Genomic DNA, 10805 nt, shown 5'->3' on the forward strand with positions numbered 1-10805 from the left:
CATTGCCTCTGTTCTGTGTCCCAAAGCCAAAAGGGACGTTGCCTCTGCGGTGCGTCCCAAAGTCGAGATGGACATTGCCTCTGTTCTGCGTCCCAAAGCTGAAAGGGACGTTGCCTCTGTGGTGCGTCCCAAAGTCGAGATGGACATTGCCTCTGTTCTGCGTCCTAAAGCCGAAAGGGACACTCATCTGCTGTGCATCCCAAACCTGAGAGGGACATTGCCTCTGCGGTGGGTCCCAAAGCCGAGAGGGACACTCATCTGCTGTGCATCCCAAACCTGAGAGGGACATTGCCTCTGCAGTGCGTCCCAAAAAAGAACAATGGATTTTTCACAAAGGGCGTCACAAAGAAGACTGGGCAGGTCATCCCAAAGTAGATTGGGGCATTCTGCAATGCGTACTCAAGAAGATGCTGTCTTTGAGCAGGACAAAGGTAAGTTTACTGTTGAAAACCAATACAGCTGTATTATGTAAGTTTTTTAAATACTTTGAATCACCCTTTAGCTTTGTTGAAGTTTATTTAAATAATCTTCCAGTGTCTCAAATGAATAAAAATGAAATGTCATTGTCACATTGATATTCTTTTAACAGATCACATTTGTTCCCGGTACAAATTTGGTGGCAGGCTGGGTGAAGGAGCTGGTTCCGTGCGAAAAGGGATTCGCATCAAGGATGGTCTAAAGGTATGGGTTTTTTTAACTTACTGCAAGCCATTTTAATGTATCTTATGTTCACTAGTTAGAAATGTAAAACTTTTAAAACAGTCAGAATGAACAAACACGCTTTACTAGGTTTTACGTTACTGCTTGTTGATTTACTTCTTTTCAGATTCATGATTTTAATGAAATCACCTCTGTCCATTGCTAATTGTTTATTCTTTGTTTTATTAATCAGGTGGCGGTGAAATATGTTTCAAAGAGAAAAGATACAACATATATCATCTCTTTAAGTATGCTTTACTCTCTGCATTTTTTTTCTCATTCACTGTTTACCCTCTTATGATATAACATAATAACATCTAATATTGATGTAAATCATATACAACAGTGTGGCAAAAGACCCCAATCTAATTTTCATATTTTTATTTTCTAGGCTTTTAATCCAAAACCTCTTCCCTTAGAGATTGTGTTGGCAGTTATCATCAATAGGGAACCCAACTGTCCTCATATCATTGAATTGTTGGACTGGCAGGATAACCCAGACTATTACCTCATGGTCATAGAGCATCCCGTGCCAAGCATGGATTTGCAAAAATTTCTGAAATGCAGCGGAGGTGTGATCAACGAGCAGATCACACAGTACATAATGTGGCAAGCCATTTACACAGCAAACTTTTGTTGTTATCGCGGTGTTTTCCATCGTGACATCAAGCTGCAAAATGTGCTCATGAACCCGACAACATTGAAAATCAAATTAATTGACTTCGGATGTGGAGCCCTCAGGGATTCAGGCTACACTGTCCTCTGTGGTAAATATCATGCATCGCTTTGCTATCAAATTGATTAGCTCACTCAGGCACATCCTGTATATGCATGTATCCTGTAACATGCGTGGTGTTGTAAATGTCTAACATAATTTCTTTCCCCCAGGCACCAAACCGTACCTCGCTCCAGACTTTTTGACAGAGGCAGATACCATGCATAGCCTGCAACAGTGTATTCACTTGGGGTGCTCCTGTTCACAATGCTGCATGGGCGTTTTCCAACAGACAAAGACTTATACTGCTTGGGCAACAACCAGTCTGTATTTGCTGTGTCGAAAGGCGAGATTTATATTATTTGAGTAATTATATAGCATGAATTAAGTTGTGTAAAAAGTTAAAGATAGAATGTTGGTTAAGGTAGTAATCTAATTTCTCTCCTTTTTCCCCCTACAGAATGCATAATTTTTTTGTGGGCTTGTCTGCAGCGTCGTCCAGAGTGCAGGATTCCCCTGGAGCACATGCTTTACCATGACTGGTTTGTATTGGGTTTTCCTAATCGCCTGCCAGTTAAACTGAATGCGTAGGTTTATACTGTCATAGTTGTGTCTGAAAGCTGACGTGAGTGGCCTTTGCGTGCATCGGCTTAGGTCTTATTACTGACAAAATCCTGTATTTAGGGATGTTTAAATATTGTAAACATTTGTGAGGTTTTATACATAACTGGCAATATTACTGATCCGCAGTATTTAAATATGATATAGAATTATATTGTATATTTTTAAAGCAGTTTTATACTTTTTATATAAAAAAAATCTATGGCTTACTTAAAATTGCTTATATCATAACAAAACTATAATAAAATATTACTCAAAATAAATGCCAAATACAGTGGTAATACAACTCCCGAAAAATACAGGTAGCGACAATATATTTTGTTTAGTTTTTATGTTCAAGTTAAGCTGTTAGGTGGAAGATATTGTTCATGTTTGGTACACTTGTTCTAGTTTTACCGTAATGCTGCACTAAGATAAGCCAAGTTGTTAAAATGCACTAAGCTAGGCCAAGTTGGTAAAATAATCAGGGAAAACATTTATTTTGTTGTTAAACTTGCAGGAACAGCTTGGATACAGGCAGTGTTTTTTCTTAATGCACTGCAGAGCAATTCAGTTGTAAATCATATACATTGGATTGAGTTTAATGACATTAATATATTGATTTGCACCAAGCAGTAGACAAATTTAATCAGTGCACCACAATAAGATATGAATATTGAGAGGTAAGATCACATGTTTTATGTGACATAAAATATACTGTATGTGGGTTCAGAGTTTTTCCCCTTAAACCATTTTTATATTTTGTTTAAAATAAGTATCTACTAAAAACAATCAAACAATGTACATGATAATCAAAACGCTCTCATGTCGGTGCCAATAGCCTTGTGGGCAGAGCACCAACATGTAGCACCATTGCGCTCTGGGTGTCCCAATTTCAAGTCCCAGCTCATGGACCTTTCATGGACATGCTGCTCTGTTTATCTAGAAATGATAAAACTGCCTTTGTCTCGGAGTCTGGTTGAAACCAAGCCCCATTGTTCTTAGAATGGCTTGATAAAGTGAACATTTTATCTAAGCTGCCCTACTTAATGTTGAGTAACACTGAAATAGACTACAAATAAAAGACTATTAAATCTATCAAGATGTCAGCAGATAATGAATAAACTAATTCAAAAACAGCTTTACCAGCTTCAGTCCTGATATAAATTGAAGAGCAGAGGTAATTCAGTCCTTCTGTCATATAGCTCTGGTGCAGCATCACAATGCTCCCTACACCGAGAATGAGTTGATCTGGTGTTGGTGGTACTTTACAGAACTTTACTAATGAAAAATGACTCATGTTGCTTTCCATTGAAGAGTCCATTATGAAAACAAATGTAGGAATCTTGGGCGAACAACGTACAAAACAGAAATGGCCATATTCCAAAGAAACAAAAGGACCCTCTTTCTCAGTCACAAAATTGACACATGACCATCACATGATGATCACCAGACGCTAATTGTATGGACCGCTTTTGTCGAGATCTGCGTCTTACGCATCCAGAGAGAAGAAAACGCTCTCTGTCTCAGAGCACCTAAGAAACAAACCTCCAGTCTTCTGAAATAAAGCTGGCATGGCACATGATGCGTCCAGCGTGACTCACATGGTTTTTCGGACTTCCTGTCCCCCTCTCCTCTGACATTCCAAAACACCCCGTCTCTCAATAGAGATACGTACACTGCAAAGACAAACTTTAAGAGACGATCAACTTATTAGTATTGCTATTAGAGCAACAGTATGTTCTCTTTTATATGCCTGCTGTGTTTTATGTGATGATTGGAGTTTAATCTATGCATTATATGCCTTTAGGAAAGGAAGTTGTCAAATGTATTAGCATGCAAGCGATATACTATTGATATGGGATGAGTGTTCTTGGCGCTTGTAGTTTGTCTGAATGAACGAGAAAATGATATTGTTTTGACTTTATGCATTGAAATAGTTTATTGAAGTTAATAACAAAAGTTGCAGAGAAATCCATATCCTAATAAGTTACGTACCAGAAGGAATTACCGGACGGAAAGGGGGTGGCGTGACCCGCCCCTTCAGCAATGCCATTGGATCCCAGCATCGTGGGACGTGCCCTAGCGGCCCGTTTAAAACTTCATGTTCCTAACAGAACTCAGCGAACTCAGAGCTCTCGCCTCACGCCTTTCGCCTCTTGTGGTTTGAGTGCTTTTCCATCTGCGCTCGACCGCTCGACCACTCGACCAAGCACGCGACGGTGCCATCAAAACTCTACAGAGCAAACTGAAACTTCGTGACTGCCAAACTCTTCAAAGTCTCGCAACTCTGATACAGAAGAGCTCCGAACGCATCAACCTGCGTAACCAGGCAACCGAAAGATCGGCTCCAGCAACCCAATCCTCAACTTCGAAGGATCTCCCAAAGACTTCATCGACCAGCAACCAACCAGAACTTTCGCTCAGACGAGCCCCCGGAACCCCCGTTCCCGGCACTAATGCAAGTAACAAGATCTCTCTTTACTTCGCTGAAACTGGTGCAAAATACTCCCTAAGTAGTTAAAAGCTAAGTCTCTGCTTTTGTGATTTTCTAAGGTTGCGATCTAAGAACTAGTTAAGATACTAGAACATTTGGGGTTCTCTTCAACTCAGTAATTTCTCATCCCCGGAACTGTATGAGTGTGAGTGTGAATGTGTGTGTGTGTGTGTGTGTGTGTGTGTGTGTGTGTGTGTGTGTGTGTGTGTGTGTGTGTGTGTGTGTGTGTGTGTGTGTGTGTGTGTTTATTTGTGTTTAGTAGATTAGCGTCGTGTCTTAGAGTAGTTCAATAAATCATTGTTTCATTAAAAGAAGTGTCTTGACTTTATGTGCACAAAAGTTCTATCTGTGTTTAGATCAAGCTACCTCAGCTTTAAAATTTCCTAACGTAATATTTTGGTTTATTTGTGATCTTGGCCAGGAACATAATATAAACCTTTTGAGTTAATACAGTATGCTGAATTGACCACTTTGCTGGACGAATGGTTAAGAAGTGTAATCTATTAATTCTGAATCAATTTAATCAAGTCTCGAATCTTTCGATTCGACTCATTATTTGAATCATTATAAATTTGAGCTAATTAATTCCTTACATATGGTGGAGAATATAACGCGAACACATCTAACTATTTGAACATAAAACAAGTCATTCTGTATGTGTATCTGTTCTATTTTTTTTTTATCCGGAAGAAATAGTTCAGAGACAGAGAAACAGTTAATTGTGTACTGTATGCTTTATTGTGGCTGCCAGTCTGGAATGAATGAATGAAAGCGTAACTTCGAGTTGTTGTGTAAAGAATTTAAACTGCAGTAAAGTTTTAGAAATTGAGACAAAGAAAAGAAGAAAAACGAGCGTGTTCCTTGTTTTTCCTCTCTGTCAAAAGGCCTTGCAGCTAGTGTTTTACCCTGCGTGTTCCAGAGTGAAAACTTAAGCTGACTCCCGGTTTAAGATCTTTAGGCTCGCGACCTAATGCTCTTTTACCAAGTATTCACTTAAAACTAACGTTAGTGAAGTTAAGACGTGGCGCTCAGCGCGAGCACCCACACGTTGCTTTATGGGAGAAATTTTGAGATCTTAAAATTGTGTGGCTGAGTCCACGTGCTGTTTAAACAGACTAGCACAAAATCGAATTAATCGCAGTGAATCTGTGGATAAATGTGCCTCACTCTAATGAGTTGAGACGGTGCTATAAAATAATCTAAATAGTGCTTATTTGCTTTGCAATTCCGAAATGTCCTGTCATTTCATGCATTGTATTTAAGACTGCTGAACCACACGCTGGTGGTTGCCATAGAAACGCTGTGACCCGGAAATCCTAACATACCTTTTCCGGGGCAGAGTTTCGTTGTGCAGGCGCAGTCCGCCTGCTCATATTGTAAACAACAAGTGGTATAGCTAACCTAGCTAAAGCTAACGCGTGTGCATTGAAGCCTATGTAAAACCATTAGCCTTGAAAAATAGCAGTTAGCACGCAATCGGTTAGGGTGATCCATTGTGTTTGAACTCAGTGTGTGTAACGTTGTTTGGGTGACTCAATCACAAGCTTTGAACTTTAACACTCATTCTGCAAACTTCTTTACTTCATATCTCTGTACACTATTCCTTGTATTTCTTCCCTCCTCCCATGTGACAGGAATATTGACAATTTTAAACTTTAAATCTCTTTTTGATGCGATTGTAACAAACCATTAAAGCCCTATCATAAATCTCAAATTAAAACATTTTATTTTTTTCGATTTAAGGCTCTCTCCTTTTTGACTGTTTGCATTGCCAGTTTAAACTATTACAAGCTTTATAATCAAGTACTATTTTCAAGCTGATTAATTTGATTACGTTGATCAATCTTGATAAATAATCACATCTCCTTGCCACACCGCAATTTCCGTGATTGATTTGACATTGATTATTTGTAATCAATTTTAATGAGGCATCATTAAAAATTTGGTCACCAACTTTCATTGCCAAGTTGAAAATTGTATGTTAAAATTTGTCAATTTTGAATTTTAATCTCTAATTTTAATTTTTGATTTAAATTTTAAGTTTAATCATAATCACATTTCCCCTTTTCAGACGGCAATGATACACGTTGAATAGAGAAATTATAATTTCCTTGACCAATTTTTAATGAAAACTTCTAAATTATAACCAGGAACAATCATTATTGATTTGAAAACGACTCCTTTTTACAATCAATAGTTGTTCCTTTTCCCATACCTCAATGGTTTGTGTTGATTCATTTGATTACAACTGCTGACTAAAACTTTAACAAAGCGTTAGTTAGTTTTAGTTCTCCCACAATCATTACTGAATTGAAACATCAATTTTAATTTGCAAACCAAGGCTTTAATTGTAATTGTAATAATCAAGTCTTGTCATATTCCCTGACTTGGGAGCGAAACCTCATTTCCAATTGGCTGTCTCTCTCCTCACTCTCTCTCTTTCACCTAGCTGTCCTCCTCTTGATTTGACTACTGCTGCTATTTCCTCGATTGTGCCTGTGAGAATCATAAAAGCAGAGAATTTTGGTTGTTTAAAAGACATTTAATCAATGTTCATACAACTTGAAAACGCCAATTAAACTTGTGCCTAACTCTCACTTTCCCCTCTCATCGTGGAACCCTACAGCCAAGGTCCCAACGAGTCCAGCGAGGACTGATAGGCGCCAGTCGTGAACCCGTTTCCAGAAACGCTCTGATTGGTGTACAGTGTCAATCCTACCAGTCGCAAAGCCAATACTGTCATTGTTATTGTATGTTCCCATACCCAGGAGGAGATTATAATAACAATCATAGTCCTGGCGTGTTGAAATTCCCGTTTCTGAGCACCGTATCTAGAAGCATACATCAAGTTAAAAAAAAAAAAACTTGACTGTACTCATTCTGGGGCCAGAAAGGTGTATTTCACTTTCCCTCTCTCTCCCAATCTCTCTCTTTCTACCTTCTTCCCAAAGTGTTCCTTTTGTTGTTGTCTCTTTTCTCTCTTCTCTTTAGAAAAAGGGGGAAGCAGCCGACGACTACGCTGTTCTTTGCTGTGGGTGTTTGTTCCTCTTTCCTCTCTCTATTCTAGCTACAACACCCGTGGGTACCCCCTCGCCTCCTCCATAGCGACGCTAGCTGGAGGCGTGCACACCAGTGAACCACCTGCGGGGAGAACCACGCTCACCTCGACACAACACACCCAAAACCCACTTACACCCGACACCACCACACTCAAACCACTGTTTTGGTTTTGTTTGTTTGTTTTTTTTGTTTGTTCTTCTTTCTACAGGTCTGTGTCAGTCAGTGGTCTGGTCTTTCCTCACGGCATCAAAACATGCCTCGCCCAACAGACCCCGTTGGTCACTGGGAGGACTTGGAAATCTGGCTAAGCGCCGTGACGGACAGCCTCTTACCCAAAGCCGCCGAAGCTGTCAAACACCAGACACAAGACCAACTGGACAACAACATAACAGGCATCATGAAACATGATCCAGGTCAGAGCTACGGACACAAAGAGCTAGCAAAGATCACTGGCTCCCTGAGTCACACCCTCGTCGCCTCCCTCAAACGGAGCGACAGACAAGCCGCCTATCTCCAGCAGGAGCTGAAACGCGCACAGCGACGCATCGAGCAGCTAGAGCTGGAGGCTCAAGATCGACGGGAAGGGTCCAACGAGACGGATCCCAGAGCAACTGAGGAGATCGCTAGACTACAAGAAACTCTAGCAAACAACACACAAGAAATGGAGCAAGCAAATTCCGCCCGCGCCGACCTCAGCGACAAGCTACAGTACGCAGAGCAGCTACTGGAAAAGGCAAGGCTGGACTTCAGAGACAAGAACAGCAGAATTAAAGCCCTCGAAACGCATCTGACCGAGGCAAGAACTGAGATAAGTTACCTCACTCAACAACTTGACGACATGAAAGAGGAATTGGACAGTGTCAAAAACGAACTCATACATGCTTATGAACTGCGCCCTGAGCCAACCAGGATGCGACGGGCCCCGCCCTCACCCCTGCCAAGCAGGCCCGGGTCCCATGTTCCTGGAATTTCACGTGAGCAAAAGGGGGAGGAAGCGACTCAGAAACCCTCGCCAGCTCCCTCTGAAGAAACCTACCTCACACCCAAGCTACGAGAACTCCCCAAGGCCAGCCATAACCCATCACATGGCATGGACCTCAAAGACCTTGACAAGCTGACCCGAAACATCAGCAAATTCACCCCGAATGTGCCAGATGGTCAAGACGTCCACTCTTACTTGAATGATGTCGATTTTCACTTAGAAACGAGACCCAATGTTACTGACAAAGACAGACTTTATCTGCTGCGAACGACATCCAGCCCTGAAGTGCGGAGCTTCCTGGACCGACAGCCTTCTCACACAAAGAATGACTACCAATCGCTCCGCCAAGCCCTCATCAAGGAATTTGCAGTCCCAGAATCAGAGCAAGGACTGGTGGCCGCCCTGGAGACAAAACAGGGTCGTCAGGAATCCTCCCAGGCATACTATAGCCGGCTTAGAGAAGCATACTTCGGAGCTCGCAACGAACCTGACATGGAGCAGGACATGAACTTTAAGACTCTCTTTCTGAGAAATCTCCATCCTGCGGTAAGCCACCACCTTGGCGTCCTTGCATGCCCACAAACAATGACGTCTCAACAGCTGCGAGACCTGGCGCACAAAGCCTACGGCAAGCAAAAGATGGCGTCAGAAAAAGGCACCAAGTCTACTGCAGTTCTTGATTTTAACACACAATGTCAAGAAATGACCCTAGAGGGCGCCCAACACCAAGAAAGCTTCAAGCCACCTCCTAGAGAATGGAGACCATCCTCATTCAACAGAGAACGTGACTTTCACTTTGGCGCCCGACCTACACAAAGAAACGACCGCTGGGATGGAACACGCGGACGACAACACTCACCTGAACGCTACTGGGAAAAATCCTGGTACCATCCAAGACCTTGTGAGAATCGATGGGAGAGATCATGGAGTCGGCCAACCTCATCAGGAAGCTCAGGAAATGGCTCGTGGGAATCTAATGCAACCAGTCCAACAAATCGACGAAAGAACTTACAAAGATCCCACACTGATCAAGCTCAAGCTGAATCTACACATGAAGAAGAGACATTGCCGTGTTTTGATTCACAAGAACTGATAAAAATGATGATGCAAGAGTTCTTCAAACGCAAAAAGGAGGATAGGAAGTGGGAAAAGAAAGAGAAACCCACTGCGGCCTGACTAGCGGCCAGACAAGAAGGCAACGACCACCTGGTCCAACAAACCACACAGAACAGCACCTCTTCTCGTTACCCCAAAAACACTGTAACTGTCATAACTTCAGATGGACAAGAAAGCTTCTTTAAACATCCAGAGCAAGTGACAGAAACTGACTCAACACATGACACGTCAGATCACAGAAGATTCCAACAAACACCTGCTGATATAACAACTCAGTCACCTGAAAGTGCTGTCCTGGTCGTCTGCCACTCCTCCGAAGAACACAGAATCAGTCCTGAACTCGTACCTATCTCATCTCAAACTCCAGCCCCTCAACTCCTAGGCGATCTCACCGAGAAAGGTACAACGAGAAAGTTTTACCTTCCCATCACCATCGAGGGTCATGTCAAAGTGGAAGCCCTTCTAGACACAGGAGCCGACATCACTCTAATGTCAACTGAACTCCTTGAGAAAATTCAAAGAACTATAACTGATGGAACTTTCAAACTCCAAAGGTGCGAACTGAACCTGCAAGCATACTCAAACATGGGCCTACAGCTGAAACATGTGGCCCCAATTCACCTAACAGTGGGACCGATGAATCTCATCCACCCAGTCTACATCTCACCTCTAAACAACTATCCGCTCCTCATAGGAAAAGATCTGCTAAATCGCTTCAAACCCTTGATAGACTTTAAGCACCTGAAGTTGTGGACGCAAGTCCGTGAGCCACTGCCCTTCCAGTCAGTAGTCCCCAATGAGTCGCAGTGTCAAGCCACAGACGTTGCCTTCAATTTGCTTAGTGACGATGCAGTGTCAAAGTCAAGGCCAAGCTCAAGTTCAACGCCAAGCAGCAAAGAACAAGGCCCTTCCCTCTGCTCACTGCAAGCGTGGGACTCAGGTCCCCCCTCAACTCAGAACTGCCATAAGTTCTGAGTTGATGTCCAAGACACTTTAGTATCTGTCGCAGTGCTAGCCCCTGGGCAGGAAAACTCAGCCGGCAGCCTGAATCTCTTCAAAGCAACGAAGCACAGACACCAAAGCCTACCAAAGGACACCAGACTCAAGAAAGCAGATCACCAAGGACTTAAAGAAAT

General features: G+C 42.3%; 2 protein-coding genes across 2 annotated transcripts; both read left to right on the forward strand.

Annotated features, from left to right (window-relative positions):
* Positions 1-391: 391 nt before the first annotated feature.
* On the forward strand, positions 392-7578 carry LOC141322435 (serine/threonine-protein kinase pim-1-like). Its single transcript, XM_073833427.1, is given in 7 exon segments — positions 392-431; positions 590-681; positions 1091-1466; positions 1588-1614; positions 1617-1760; positions 1875-2001; positions 7503-7578. Coding segments are annotated over 7 exon segments (882 nt in total).
* A 246-nt stretch (positions 7579-7824) lies between these two features.
* LOC141341400 (uncharacterized) lies at positions 7825-9729 on the forward strand. The gene is made up of 2 exons (XM_073846406.1): positions 7825-8529; positions 8638-9729. Exons 1-2 carry the CDS (start codon positions 7825-7827, stop codon positions 9727-9729), a joined length of 1797 nt encoding a protein of 598 aa, XP_073702507.1.
* The last annotated feature ends 1076 nt before the right edge of the window (positions 9730-10805 follow it).

The sequence above is a fragment of the Garra rufa genome, chromosome 1 (assembly GCF_049309525.1).
Source record: "Garra rufa chromosome 1, GarRuf1.0, whole genome shotgun sequence".
In the NCBI taxonomy this organism is placed as follows: Eukaryota; Metazoa; Chordata; class Actinopteri; order Cypriniformes; family Cyprinidae; genus Garra; species Garra rufa.

What these genes read in the sequence shown, in the direction of transcription:
- LOC141341400 (XM_073846406.1), top strand. Translation starts at nt 7,825, where the DNA reads ATGCCTCGCCCAACAGACCCCGTTGGTCACTGGGAGGACTTGGAAATC. An exon ending in CAAGCAGGCCCGGGTCCCAT is followed by an intron (nt 8,530 to 8,637) that starts GTTCCTGGAATT and finishes GAACTCCCCAAG; the next exon opens with GCCAGCCATAACCCATCACA.